Source organism: Salminus brasiliensis, chromosome 8, assembly GCF_030463535.1.
Source record: "Salminus brasiliensis chromosome 8, fSalBra1.hap2, whole genome shotgun sequence".
In the NCBI taxonomy this organism is placed as follows: Eukaryota; Metazoa; Chordata; class Actinopteri; order Characiformes; family Bryconidae; genus Salminus; species Salminus brasiliensis.
In genome coordinates, this window is record NC_132885.1 from 2,952,097 (window position 1) to 2,967,633 (window position 15,537).

Consider the following 15,537-nt stretch of genomic DNA (forward strand, 5'->3'; position numbering starts at 1 on the left):
TATATATATTTTTTTTAATTGACTTTCATTGAAAGTTAAGAAGAGTTTTACCTTGTCCTGTTAAGCTGCTGTTTCAAAGATACATTCACCTTTATGTGTTATTTTCTCCACTGCAATGGTCAATACGCCTATATATAGTAATGTGACCATTTTTTAAAATCTGGAATTTCGTAATTTTTGTTTTTTTACAATGAAAATTGTAAAATTCATGTAAATTTACAAATTTAATAAACAAAATAGTAAAGGTGCCTCATTATTATTTTGAGATCTCTTTCACCAAAGCTGGTGTTCAGATTAGATTTAACTAGATTTAACTTAGAACAATCTAGTTAATAATAATAACATTTTTTAATAACAATATATATTTTTTTTAATAATACATTTTTCTTAATAATAATAAAATTAATAGGTAATAATTAATAGGTAAAATCATATTATATATAGTTAATAATAATATATATTTTTTTACTAATGACGTTAGAGTAAAACGTTGAATTTTTTTAATCAGAATCTGCTCATCAGAGCCCTCCACCCAGAACTGTAGACTCCATACTAGGAACACGCCCCCAAAAACTACAGAATTCTGAAATTTATTAAATTCTTGATTATTAAACATACACACATGCAGACCACAAAAAAAGCAGACCCAGACTCCCAGCCACTACCACTGCTGAGTTCACCTCCCAGTCGACCTCAGGGCGTGGTCCACGCTAGCAACATATCTATGTGTGCAGGCTTTCAAATGTGTGTGTGTGTGTGTGTGTGTGTGTGTGTGTGTTATAATCTTTGTAAAATAGTAGAATATTGGCTTGTAACTCAGCCACACTCATGTTTAGGTGTTTTTTTATTAGTAGCACTCTGTATATGTGTGCAATATCTGAACCTGAGTATTGTATAATCTACATTTACACATACACCAATGTGGAAATATGCAGATATTCAAATATATTGGTAATTAAATTATAGTTTTTTTTAATTGATCGCAATATATGTCTGACAATTCGAGGATATACCTGTTTTAAAGGCTCTGTATGCTCAGAGAATCAGCTTGAATAAATGGTTCAGGTGTAAAGAAGATCACTGAGAGGCGGGGGGGGGATGTTTGCTGGGTTTGGTGGGTTTGGTGGTGTGAAACGCTCGGTTCTAGATAACCTCCCCCAGTCAGAGCTGTGGTTCTACAGTGGAGGTTCTAGATAACCTCCCCCAGTCAGAGCTGTGGTTCTACAGTGGAGGTGAAGGGAAGCAGACGTCTGAAGCTCTACTAATAAAAGCTCCTCACAGAAAGTTCTTTACCTAATGGTGATGAAGACGCTGCCTGATGCCTGAGACACTGTTCTACCAGAGTTCTGAGAAGAGTTCGGCTCTAGAACCTGCTTTTAGAACCAGATCATTAAAATGGTGGAGGGATACATGCTGCAGGGTGTAGTGCGGCTACAGAAAGTAGTCCCTAAAGAACTAAAGAACTAACTCTCCACTATTTTACCATCATCACCATCATCATCATCATCATCATTCCATATAAAACTCAGAAGTGTTGTATTGTAGTGTTGTTGCTGCACTGGTGGGTTTGGACAGGAGATAAATTATGGGCTGTATCTGTGTTGTTGTCATGGCAACCGACGCCTGCTTCCATTCACCTCCACTGTACAGAAATAGGAGTGGGTCAGTTTCTCTACAGTGAAGCTCAGTCTCACACCAAACCCCCCGACTCTGAACTGACCTCAATCTCTGGATTATGTGGGAATTTTAATGGACAAAATATTTTTATTGGGTAAATATCCAATAAATACCCCCCCCCCCTTTTAACGGAGAGGTTCCAGTGTCAGAACAGAGGCCTAAATGAGCTGGGGGAAATTTCCCAAAATATTAGGAGCATCTGGTAGAGAGAGTGTTCAGAGTGATGCCCATTTCCAGAGTGATTTCCATTATGGTAAGATGATGCTTTCGGGATACTGAGCCCTGAACACTCCTAGCATAGCCTCACACTGTTGTTTTTGTATCTACTGTAGATCTGAACGCCTCCCTCCAGTTGGTGAACTTTGATGAGTTTTATGAAGAAGAATTCAACTACACGGACTTCCCCAACATCACATTCGAGCTTGACCAGAACACCGTCCCGTGCCAGCCAATCCCCATATCAGAGGCCATTAACATCGCGGTGTGTGTCTTCTACATTGTCGTCTTCCTGCTGGCTATCCCTGGAAACCTGATCGTGGGTCTTGTGATCGGCTCAAACCGGCAGTCTCTCTCTCCGTCTGAGGTTTACCTTTTCCACCTGATGGTGGCGGACACGCTGCTGGCCCTGATATTGCCCTTCTCTGCTACTTCGTTGATACGTGGATGGCTATTCGGAGACCTACTTTGCAAGCTGGTCAGCCTGGTGAAGGAAGCCAACTTCTACACCAGCATACTCTTCTTGGTCTGCATTAGCATGGACCGCTACATGGTCATTGTCCGGGCGATGGAGGCCCGGAAGACCCAGAGAAGGCTGTGCAGCTGGGCTGTATGCGGGGTGGTTTGGGTTTTGGGCCTCTTGCTGTCTCTACCTGCCCTCTACAATGAAGCCTTCACCCGTAAAGCGTCTGAGCCGCAGCTGTGCGCAGAGCGCTACGAGCTGGACACTGCGGACGAATGGCGGCTGGCCACTCGCATCATGCGGCACCTGCTAGGCTTCCTGCTGCCGCTCGCCTTCATGTTAACCTGCTACAGTGTCACCATAGCCAGGCTGCTGCGCACCAGAGGCTTCCGGCGCCAGAAGGCCATGAGGGTCATCGTGGCGGTGGTGGTGGCCTTCCTCTTCTGCTGGACACCCTTTCACGTGGCCACCATAGTCGACACTCTGCTGAGGGCCAAGCTGGTGGAGAGCGACTGCTATAAACGGGGCGTGGTGGACGTGGCCATGTTCGCCACGCAGAGCCTGGGCCTGCTGCACTGCTGCGTCAACCCAGTGCTGTACGCCTTCGTGGGAGAGAAGTTCAGGAGGAGGTTCACTCAGATGCTCTATAAGAGCGGACTGCGGGAGAGGACCTCTGTTTCGAGGTCCACCAGGTCCACCTCGCAGTCCTCAGAGCCCACCTCCAACTTTCTTTGAGTAGGAAGAGCGATACGCCACGTCTAGACTTAGTTCTTGGCCTGGGCATTGAGTTCTAGGATACAGGACTTTAACGGGTGCTGTTCAAGGGGGCCCAAAGGTTCTGTAGTGAGCCAAGAACCAAAGGTTCTGTACTAGGAACTGGTCTCTAAATTATGCCCTTACATGTACATTTAGGGCATTTAGCTGACGCTCTTTTCCAGAGCGACTTACAAGGTTACTCGTATTACAGAAGTGGGTCAAAGTAGTGTTAGGAGTCTCGCCCAAGGACTCTTATTGATGTAGCGCAGCACCTGCAGTCACCCAGACCGGGAATTGAACCCCAGTCTCCCATATGGTGTGGTAGATTAGTGGCAGTTAGTGGTGTTATCTGTTGCGCAACACCAACCACCTTATGCCCCATGAGTTTCACTAGCTTTACCATAGTACCCCAGCAGGTTTTGGTACTTGTGGTACACTCTCTTTATAGTACTGATAGGGTTCTTGGAATTGGTAACAATAGGGGAATTCTTTTATGTAAAAAAATAAAAAATAAAAAAAATAATAAATTATATATATATATATATATATATATATATATATATATATATGTGTCACTACATTTTATTTAGTGAACATTTATTTCTATTTTTTTATTTTTGTTAGCACATTGACCATATTTATTACAGCAAAATGTAAATAACTACTGTAAATCTGCTTATAATACAGTAAATCCAAAATATATTGTTTCATATATTAATAAAAGACTATCAATATATTTTTAATACACAGATTGTTTTCATATAGTAGAGAATATACAGTGCCTGTAATATATAAGGATATATGTATGTAGATATGTATATAGTATTTACCTCTATATTTCCATATATGCAGGCTTTGAAGTATTATGTATTATTATTGGTATATCGGCTTGTATCTCACTCAGTCATGTTTAGCTGTGTTTTCTCAAAAATGACAGTGATAATATGTGAAATGTTGTGAAATATACATTATACATATCGCTGCTGTCCAATGAAAAACATGTATCTCCAAAATACCAAGTTTACAGGAGAAGGAGAAAACCTTCTTAACTCTGAATGTAAAATAAGAGTTTATTGCAAGTCATTTTGAGCATTTCTATTGGTCCGTTCATCGAGAATTATTTATACAGTGTACAGAGAAGCTACAAGGTTTGAATGATGCTGGAAACTATAACTGGGCAAAAATGGAGATATGTGTTTTTCATTGGGCAGCAGTGAGATATTGAAATTAGGGATTAACCACAGTGTTCAGAGCGCCACCTGGTGTCCTGAGGGTGCCATTAATGGACATTATTAGTGCAGCAGCGGTGTGGACGTTCTTAGAAGGTAAATAGAGTTGAGGTTCTGCCGTGTGGAGCTATTTTACAGTGGAACCTGAAAACAGACCATAATATCTGACTCTCACTGAAACGCTCTGTTTTACCAGCGGGAGAACCGCAGAACCTCTTCAACACTTGATTTCGAGAGAGACAGTGGGGTGTTTCTGGTATGCAGTGGTCAGAACCTACCAAAAGTGCTCCAGGAAAGGACACCCGGTGAACCGGTGCCAGGGTTAAGGGTACCATGATGAACACCGTTGATGTTCATGGAGGCTCCTTACCTCCTGAGATTCCTCAGGAGACCTTCAGAGGTCTTTCTGAGTCCATGCCTCAACGGGTCCGATCTGAATGACCAGGTCTCCCAATACCTATGACTATATGGGGAATGTTTGTTTACTGGGTTAGAGGGTGGGGTTGTAGGCAGCCTCTGGAGGGCCACATCAAATGACCACACTGTTCTGTCAGCTTTATAAAGGTTCTCTAGACGTTTGGTATGGTAAAGATCATCAGGGAATCAAAATATGGCATTATTTTAAAGAAAGCTTTATTATTAAGGGTTCAGAACTCATTGTTTACTTTTCCAGGGATGGAAAAATGTCCAGACGATGTCCAGTCGTGTAAATGTAGCGAATATTTTCATGGTAGTCTTGTTTAATATGAAGAATGGACGGTACTGGGATTCCTATTTTAGGTAAATGGAAAATCGGGATAGTGTTGTGTATAAAGATGTTGAAATACACACACTCCCATTTGCTGAAGTGAGGCAGGGATGGAATGAGGGATGTCCCGATCCGGACATTTTGGAAAAAGCTTGGGTATCAGCTTTTAAGGCCCAATACACTTCTGGCGTCCTCGAATCACCATTACCAGACCTGACCATGACCTGCCACCTGTCATGCCTGTCTCTGTTTGTTTCTTGTCAGTTCTATCCCCTCCTGTTCATCAGTGTTCCCATCTGTGCCTCCTCCCTAGCCACGCCCCCTTGTTAGTCCCAGGTGTTCCTCGTTTGCCCCTGTGAATACAGTGTTGCCAACTTAGCGACTTTGCCAGAGCCCCCTAGTGACAAATCTAGCAACTTTTTCTGGTGTTATTTGAGACTTTTGAAGATTCTGATGTTAAATGTGCACATATTTGTCTCTGCACAGCAAAATGTGTCCTCTGCATTTGACCCATCTGTGGTATTGATACACATGTACACACACTAGTGAACTAGAGGCAGTGTGAGCACACACACACACACACAGAGTGGTGGGCAGCCAACTCTAACGCCCGGGGAGCAGAGAGAGTGAAGGGCCTTACAGGGCCTTGCAAGGACCCAACAGTGGCAGCTTGCTGAGCCCGGGTATCGAACCCACAACCCTGTCATTAATAGGCCGGAGCTCTAACTGCTGAGCCAAATGAGGAGATCCTTTACCTTTAAAAAAGGTTTAGTCACTTAACCCTTTAAACAGGCTATGGCCGAGGGTATTAGCAAAGAATGGCCCCACCAGTTTGTGCAGAAGTCTCTGTAGCTACTGAGTATTAAAGCTAGCAGTAAGTCCCCTAACGTGGACGTCCCCAGTAAGGCCACTCCCCAGTACGTCCCCGCTCTCTCTCATTTTGCCAATCACTTGGAAGAAATGCAAAAAGCGCCAGCTCCCACCTTAGAGAGGCATTTTAACTTTATTCTTGCAATAAAAATCCCACCTATACACAATATTTAAAATCATACGCTTCGGAAAAGCACAATAAGTGGCCGAGACTGGGGACGGCCGTTGTTAGGGGACTATCTGCGACCTTGCTGAGTTAAGGGGTTAAAAAGTCTCAAATCTAATAAATCAGTTTAGAAAATCTTATTACAGAAGCTAAATAATGATTTACTGGTTTTCACTAGTGGTTATTTACAGCACATCTTACCTGCATTGTGTGACTGTATCGGATCAGATCGGATCGGTATCAGCCAATCAGATCTGGGGCAAAAAACCTGGATCACGACATCCCTATTAAAAGCATTTCTAAGGTGCTCAGCATGAAGGTGTTTGTTCAGTGGATATAAGCAAGTGTGAGATGATCTACAGGTGACACACTGCTGACCCCCAGAGGCCTAAAATGAAGACGTACATAGAGCACCAGGAACGTGGGGTGTTTATTACGAAACCCTTATGTGCCTTTTATACCCTGTGTTATAAAGTATGTTCAATTAATTCAATAAAGGGGTTGTTTGTGGTCTTTCATCAGGGTGAAAATACCTGTACTGATATCCATAATCAGCCATAATATTAAAACCACCACTGCCAGCTGAAGTGACAAACATTGATAAGCCTCAGCTACAGGGGTGGATATACATATTAGGCAGGGAGTGAACAGTCAGTTCTTGAAGGTGATGAAGGTGTTGAAGCAGTAAACATGGGCAAGTGTATAAACCTGAGACACAGGAACCAAACTGTGAGGTTCTAGACACCTGAGTCAGAAAATCTCCATCAAAGCCATCCTTTAAGATCCATGAAAGACGAGCGTCCAGACTTTTTTCTGTCCTGCACCGAAGTGGAGAAACCTGGGGTCTATGGCAGTGATGACCTGGGGTCTATGGCAGTGATGACCTGGGGTCTATGGCAGTGATGACCTGGGGTCTAAGGCAGTGATGACCTGGGGTCTATGGCAGAGATTTTTTCTATTACAGTCAGTGGAGCATCAGCGAGATTTTAGGGTAGAATTGCTACATAACCTGCGGTCTAAGGCAGTGATGACTTGGGGTCTATGGCAGAGATGACCTGGGGTCTATGGCAGTGAAGACCTGGGGTCTAAGGTAGTGGAGACCTGGGGTCTATGGCAGTGAAGACCTGGGGTATATGGTAGTGAAGACCTGGGGTTCATAGCAGTAAAAAAACCTGGGGTCTATGGCAGTGATGACCTGGGGTATATGGCAGTGATGACTTGGGGTCTATGGCAGTGAAGACCTGGGGTCTATGGCAGTGATGACTTGGGGTCTATGGCAGTGAAGGCCTGGGGTCTATGGCAGTGTTATTTTTACTTTACCCTCTCTGCTCCCCGGGCGCTGGAGTTGGCTGCCCACCGCTCTGGGTGTGTGTCTGTACTCACTGCCCCTAACACATGTGAGTGTGTGTTCACTACCAGATGGGTTAAATGTGGAGGACACATTTCGCTGTACAGTGACAAATACGTGCACATTTACCTTTTACCTTTACATAATGTTGCTTTAATTATATTTATGGGTCCAAACCTCCACTTTTATGCTTTCAAAATACCCATAGTTCACTTTTTCCATCCCGGCTCATCACTGCCCTCTAGTGTTCCAGATCAAAAAACTAAAATTTAATTCAGTTTATCTTTATTGTCATAATATCAGCACTCTATCACTGTTGCAACACACACACACACACACACAAATACACACACACACACACACACACACACACAAACACACACACACACACACAAATACACACACACACACACACACACACACACAAACACACACACACACACACACACACACACACAAACACACACACGACAAAATTCACTACAACTGAAACACCAATAATAATTGCTGTGTACAGAGTGCATTTGCATATGCCGTCCCACACAGTGATCAGATTTCAGAATCAGAAACAGAAATACTTTATTGATCCCAGGGGGGTATGCAGTTGTTACACTTGCACCCATCCGTGTAAGAATAAACACTCTAAAAATAACACTATATAAATAAACACTATAAAATAACACTCTATAAATAAACACTATAAAATAAACACTATAAAATAACACTCTATAAATAAACACTATAAAATAAACACTATAAAATAACACTCTATAAATAAACACTATAAAATAAACACTATAAAATAAACACTATAAATAAACACTCTATAAATAAACACTCTAAAAATAACACTAAAATAAACACTCTATAAATAAACACACTATAAATAAACACTCTATGAATAAACACTCTAAAAATAACACTATAATATAAACACTATAAAATAAACACTATAAAATAAACACTATAAATAAACACTCTAAAAATAACACTAAAATAAACACTCTATAAATAAACACACTATAAATAAACACTCTATGAATAAACACTCTAAAAATAACACTATAATATAAACACTATAAAATAACACTCTATGAATAAACACTATAAAATAAACACCCTATAAATAAACACTATAAAAACACGCTATAAATAAACACTATAAAATAAAACTCTATAAAATAAACACTATAAATAAACACTAGAAAATAACACTAGAAATAAACACTCTATAAAATAAACTATAAATAAACACTCTAAAAAATAAACACTCTAAAAAATAAACACTCTATAAAATAAACACTATAAAATAACACTAGAAATAAAAACTCTAAAAAATAAACCCTATAAATAAACACTCTAAAAAAAACACTAAAATAACAGTAGTGAGTAGAAACACTGTCCTTCCAGTGAAAATTAGCAATACTCAATAAATAAAAATAAATAAGGCAAATAAATGTAAAATAAATAAATAAATAAATGAAGCTAAAGTGTCAAGCAGAAGAGCAAAGGATAAAAGATTTGCATCAGCTGTGGTCACTTTTCATGTGTCATGGCCACAACACACACCTACTTCTCCAATCCTTAGGGTAGAAAAACAAGCTGTGGGTGCTTGCCTGAACTTTGCAGTGGCATGTGAAGGGTGTTCTGTAAAACACACAAAACAAGCCATTTCAAATGTGAAGCATTGATTTCTGATTGCTTTGGGTCTAAAGTGAAGCTGTGTGGGAGAACCTCCCACAAAGTTCTACTGGTTCTAAAGTGTACCCCTGAGAGACTCCATAAGCGATGAGGCTAATAAATAACACTGGGCCTAAAATGTACCCCTGAAGGACTCCATTGGTCAGTAAAAGGGTGACAGAAATGATTGCTTTGGGTCTAGAGTGAAGAGGTGAGGCAGAATCTCCCACAAAGTTCCACTGGTTCTAAAATGTACCTCTAAGGGACTCCAAAAGTGAGTGAAGAGGTGAGAAAGAACCTATCGCCAAATTATACTGGGCATGAACTGTACCCCTGAGGGACTCCATATATGATTGAAAAGGTGAGTAAGAATCTATCGCCAAATTATACTGGGCCTAAAATGTACCCCTGAGGGACTCCATACGGGATTGAAGAGGAATGAGGGGGCTAATAAATAACACTGGGCCTAAAATGTACCCCTGAGGGACTCCATACGGGATTGAAGAGGAATGAGGGGGCTAATAAATAACACTGGGCCTAAAATGTACCCCTGAGGGACTCCATACGGGATTGAAGAGGAATGAGGGGGCTAATAAATAACACTGGGCCTAAAATGTACCCCTGAGGGACTCCATACGGGATTGAAGAGGAATGAGGGGGCTAATAAATAACACTGGGCCTAAAATGTACCCCTGAGGGACTCCATACGGGATTGAAGAGGAATGAGGGGGCTAATAAATAACACTGGGCCTAAAATGTACCCCTGAGGGACTCCATGGGTCAGTAAAAGGGTGACGTAAAAAGCCCCTGCCTAATTTCTTTGGGTCTAGAGTGAAGCCGTGAGGGAGAACCTCCACAAGGTTCTACTGGTTCTGAAATGTACCTCTTAGAGACTCCATAAGCGATGGGGCTAATAAATAACACTGGGCCTAAAATGTACCCCTGAGGGATTCCATGGGTCAGTAAAAGGGTGACGGAAATGCTCCCGCCTGATTGCTTTGGGTCTAGAGTGAAGAGTTGAGGGAGAACCTCCCACAAAGTTCTACTGGTTCTAAAATGTACCCCTGAGAGACTCTTTACATTACATGAAAAGAGGTGGAATCACTTTACCATCATAAAGAAGCTTCTTTGACGAGTGGACTTTGGGTTACTTCAGATGTTCTCACGGGAAAGGTCTGGCCCACAGGCCACACTTTGGGTGAGTTTATCGCATACTAGACAGAATGTCTGGCATTAGTTCACAGAAGATCTGAAAACAAGTCTGAAAGTTTCATCATGAGCCACGAGCCGTCTTCATTTTTTTTGCTGTTGTGAAACTTGCCGATGTTATCTATGTGGGGGCACGTGTGAGTGTGTATGTGTGCGCGTGTCCATGTCAACCAGCGCACAAAGCTTGTGGTAGAAAGACAGGAAGAATATGACAATAGTCATATATGCTCTGTCTGCAGTGTGTCTGCTCATTCCACCGGTGGCGCTGGAGGTGCTGATCTACGCCGTTACCTGCCGAAGGTTGTGCTCTCTGAGTGTAGCTGACTTGACAGCTGTCCTGCTTTGATCTCCAAACAGAAGAAACTGCAGAGAGGTAAGAGGACCTGGCGACTCTACTTGGGTAGAAAGTGCTGTCTTGTAGATCTACTGGCCTTTAATGACTGATGATAGAACGCTGTTCAGGTTTCTCAGGAGTCTCAGACCAGCTTCAGGAAGACTGCTCCTAATGCAGTTGCATTGCTCTGTGTTTGATGGTCACGGGCCGGGTTGCCAGACAGGGATGGAGCCTAGTAGAGCATTCTGAACAGTGATTCTCCAATGAAAGTAAAATGTGGTGGAGGACTAGGCTTAACCCCTTAATACGGCAGGCCTTATCACACACTGAGGGGTATTACTCAGTATCTGCAGGGGCCTCTGTACAAACTGGCGGGGCTGTTCTCTGCTATTAGAAGTTTGTAATAAGACTTTCAGCTCTATAGGGTTTGTTATGGGGTCTCAGTTGGAGGTTTTCACTTTCCGCTCCATCTGCATGAAATTTGGAGTGTATTCTTCAGAAGGGGTGTCCACAAACATTTTGACATATAGTGTATATATATAAAATTATCTATATCTATAACACCTAACCTAATGTTTTTACATTTACATTCAAGGCATTTAGCAGACGCTCTTTGCTCTTCTAATTAGACTAATAATTCAAAGATCCTCTAATCTTAGACTCTACTAAACACAGTTTTAACACTCAACAACTTCAATTGCAGATGTGAAATGAATTTAGGATCAACACCAGGTCACAACTGTACAAATATCTAAATTCTGATCATATTTACATCTTAAATTTAGACATATTTAAGTAGCCTAGAATCTCCTGCAAATGGTATTGTGCCACAGCTTACACCCACATATACATATATATATATATATATATATATATATATATATATATTTATATAGAGAGAGAGAGAGAGAGAGCTATCACACCAATCAGCCATAACATTAGTACCAATGACAGGTGAAGTGAAAAACATCGCTTATCTTCATCTACTGTGGCTTCATCTCTCAAGGGGTGGATCTACATATTAGGCAGCATGTGAACAGTCAGTTATTGAAGGTGATGAAGCAGAAAAAATAGACGAGTATATGTATATATATATATATATATATATATATATATATATATATACAAACTAGGGGGGGTACTTTCTGCCAATAGAAGTTTTAAAGGGTCTCTATTGGAACTGCAATAAAATTCAGGGTTCTCACTTTCAGCTCCATCTGCATGAAATTTGCAGTGTATTCTACGTTGAGCACTTCTTCTCAACTTTTCTGGCCCAATGTTGCAACTGTGGACGCACACGCCGTGTTTTCTCAACCTCAAGAAAGAGGAAAAAAAATAATCTTTCAAAATGATTTTCTCTTTCAGTTCCCTCCACGTCTCCTTTCCAGTTAAATCTTTGCTTTATGCTGATTTGTGTGAGTGTCTGAACACTAAACAATAAGCGTAACATTCCTATATCTCTACTGTCTCTGGGAATAAAAGGCTTTCTAGAATGGGCCATTTTGCATCCAAGCCCACACAATTAACAGATGGAAGCTGCAAAAATATTGCTGTGAGGATTTGAGTGCATTCAGCCACAGGAACATTAGTGAGCTCACAACACTGATGATCACCATCCCACGTCATTCCCAACTTACCCAAACATACTGGATGGAGCACTACCTTCTTCCACTGCTCCACAGCTTAATGCTGGGGGGCTTTATACCCCTTTACTAGCCCACGCCTGGCATTAGGCAGCATGGAGCCAATAGGGTCCTATTCTGTTGGCAGTACTTCTTCTCTACAGGGACTAGACAAGCTGTGTGTGTGCATTTGCACATCTGTCTCAGCAAGGGGTGCAATGTAAAGTAGCTAAATGTATTCATTAGAAGGGGTGTCCACAAACTTTTTGCTTATAATGTATTTATATATATATATATATATATATATATAGAGAGAGAGAGAGAGAGAGAGAGCTATTACACCAATCAGCCAATACATTAGCACCACTGACAGGTAAAGTGAAAAACATTGCTTATCTTCATCTACTGTGGCTTTATCCGTCGAGGGGTGGATCTACAGATTAGGCAGCGAGTGAAGAAACAGTCAGTTATTGAAAGTAATGAAGCAGATAAAATAGACAAGCATAAGAATCTGAGACACCTTGAACCAAACTGTGAGGTTCTAGATGACTGGGTCATTAGAACATCTTCAAAACATCAGGCAGGTCTGGTGGGATGTGGTGTTCCCGGTTAAAGTGGTCAGTAGTACCTACCAAAAGTTCTCAAGTGAGGACAACCAGTAAACCGGTGACAGGGCTTGGGCACCTAAGGCTCACTGATGCTAATGGAGGCCCAGCCCACCTCACAACTTGCAGGATTTGAAGGATCTGCTGCTGAAGGTCTTGGGCCCTATCTTACATCCTGCGCACGGCACCTCACGATCCTCACACCTCACACCTCACCTCACACGATCCTCACACCTCACCAACAATCCATTTTCACACCTCCTGCCTCCGTCGTTTAATCAGCTGCGCTGCTTGTGAATATATCTACGCTGATGGGCGCGGTGGTCTTGAAATGAGGGGGGGTCAGGTCAGTTTCTGGAGTATTGCTGTGTATCTTGGTAAGGGAAAACACAGGAGGAGCTCCACCGACTGAAAACAGCCTAGACAGACGTTCATCAACAGTCAGACGTTCGTTGCTATCTTGGCAGTGAATTGTCAACACAGGCGCATGCAGCAAAAACCCTGTCGTTATGATAGCAAAGACACACTGACACGCCCTAAATCAAGCTGGGCGGGCCCTTGTAAGAGCCCTTTAAGTCCATAGGACACCTTCAGAGGTCAGAATGGTCAGATCTGTCGTGGCAGGTGATGCTAAAGCTATGGCTCAGGCCTTGTACGTAGGCCTGGTGATGTATGAATGCACGCTAACTCGCTACTACTTTTCTTCTTTTCCAGTCAAGCATGTCAGATCAGGACGATACGACTGACTATAACTACGAGTACTCCCTTGCAACTGCCTGTTCGAATTCGCTGGAGACTGTGAACAGCACCTCTGTTACAGTCAGCTACGTGATTGTGTTCTTCCTCAGTCTGCTGGGCAACAGTGTGGTCATCTATGTGGTGTGTTTGATGGACAACCGAAAGACCTCTACGGACGTTTACCTGATGAACCTGGCCCTGGCTGACCTGCTCTTCTCCCTCACGCTGCCCTTCGAGGCCGTCTACATCTACACCTCCGACTGGCTCTTCGGCACCTTCTTCTGCAAGCTGGTTTCAGGGGTGCAGGAGGCCACGTTCTACAGCTGCGTCTTCCTCCTGGCCTGCATCAGCATCGACCGCTACATGGCCATCGTCAGGGCCACACAGTTCATCTCCAAACAGCACTGCATGGTGCGGGCTGTGTGCGGGCTCGTGTGGCTGGGGGCCATCATGCTGTCCCTGCCTGTGGTACGTAGAACTTCTCAAACGCAGGTTTATGGTTCCTTAGAAACTGTTGAGGAACTTTATTTGGCTGCTCCATGTGAAGATCTTCTGTCCTGCAGGTTCAACCAAATGCAAACATCTAGTAGATGTAATTGGTGACATGGTCATGGTTTTCCAAAGCTCATCCATATGTAGGGAATAGGACTCCCAATTCTCCCTATTAGGCACCATACCTAACGCCAGGCGTTGGCTAGTAGAGTGGTCTAAAGCCCCTCAGTATTGAGCTGTGGAGCAGTGGAAGAGCTGTGTCCTCTGGAAAGATGGATGGTGGTGCGCCATCCAGTACGTTTTGGGATGAGTTTGGGAGTTGGGGGATCATCCTGAACACCCTGACCTCACTAACACTCATGTCACTGAAGAATCTATTAGAAAGCATTCACAAGAAACAATGGATGAGCAGGTGTCCCAATACTTTTGTCAAAATAGTGAAAGGGATTTTTTCAGTCAGGACAGGTCTTAGAATAAATTACCCCAGCTAACATGTCCTGTATGGGTAGCCCAACTGGGGATGACCACCTCCAGGGTCAGTGGTGAGATCAGGAGGGGTTAAACATGGACCTCGTCTGGGTTGTACATTAGCTTGGACATGAGGCCTAGATGGGACCCACGTGAGATTAGGGTGGACTGTAAGGATGACTCCCATTACTAACACATGTACAAACCCACTCAGAGCCCCTGCCCACTTGGAACCCACCTGGAACCCATCTGGAACCCACCTAGCCCACGTTCCACCCATGATAATAATGTCTTGCAGTACACAATGTCCTAAAGTGGCCTAATCTGCCTAATCTGGCTCTTCTTACAGGTGGTGCAGAACGAGGCTCTGGAGATCGAAGGCTACCATGGCTTGAGGTGTTACGAGAACGTGACAGCCGAACACATGGACGAGTGGCGCGTGGCCCTGCGGATCCTCCGCCACACGGTGGGCTTCTTCCTGCCCCTGGTCATCATGCTGTTCTGCTATGGCTGGACGATGGGCACCCTCTTCCGCTCACGCAACAGCCAAAAGCACAAGGCCATGAGGGTCATCCTGTGTGTGGTCCTGGCCTTCATGGTCTGCTGGCTCCCCAACAACATCACGGAGCTCATTAACACGCTGATAGAGGGAAACCTTATTACGGAAACATGTGACCTGCGGAGGAACATGGGCATAGCCATGTACGTCACCCAAGCTTTGGCCTTCATTCACTGTGCCATTAACCCCATACTCTACGCCTTCATCGGCAAGAAGTTCAGGAACCAGCTCTTCATGTCTTTCTTCAAGAAGGGTCTGGTGGGGAGAGAGATGCTCTCTCGGTACAGAATCGGCTCCCTCTATAGCTCAGGGAGCAGCAGGCACACATCCGTCACTCTGTAGGGCGGCGGGGTTGGA

The 15,537-nt window shown here is 43.2% G+C and overlaps 2 protein-coding genes across 2 annotated transcripts in view; both read left to right on the forward strand.

Moving 5' to 3' along the window:
* cxcr1 (chemokine (C-X-C motif) receptor 1) overlaps positions 1–3,741 on the forward strand; it is a 4,100-nt gene extending 359 nt beyond the window's left edge. Inside the window, exon 2 of the mRNA XM_072684989.1 lies at positions 2,010–3,741. Within this exon, the coding sequence (XP_072541090.1) occupies positions 2,010–3,091 (1,082 nt within the window). The 3' untranslated portion in view covers positions 3,092–3,741. The remainder of the gene's footprint in view (positions 1–2,009) is intronic.
* Positions 3,742–10,664: 6,923 nt separating this feature from the next.
* cxcr2 (chemokine (C-X-C motif) receptor 2) lies at positions 10,665–15,523 on the forward strand. Its single transcript, XM_072685393.1, has 3 exons — positions 10,665–10,735; positions 13,638–14,129; positions 14,971–15,523. Exons 2-3 carry the CDS (start codon positions 13,644–13,646, stop codon positions 15,520–15,522), a joined length of 1,038 nt encoding a protein of 345 aa, XP_072541494.1. The 5' UTR covers positions 10,665–10,735; positions 13,638–13,643; the 3' UTR covers position 15,523.
* The last annotated feature ends 14 nt before the right edge of the window (positions 15,524–15,537 follow it).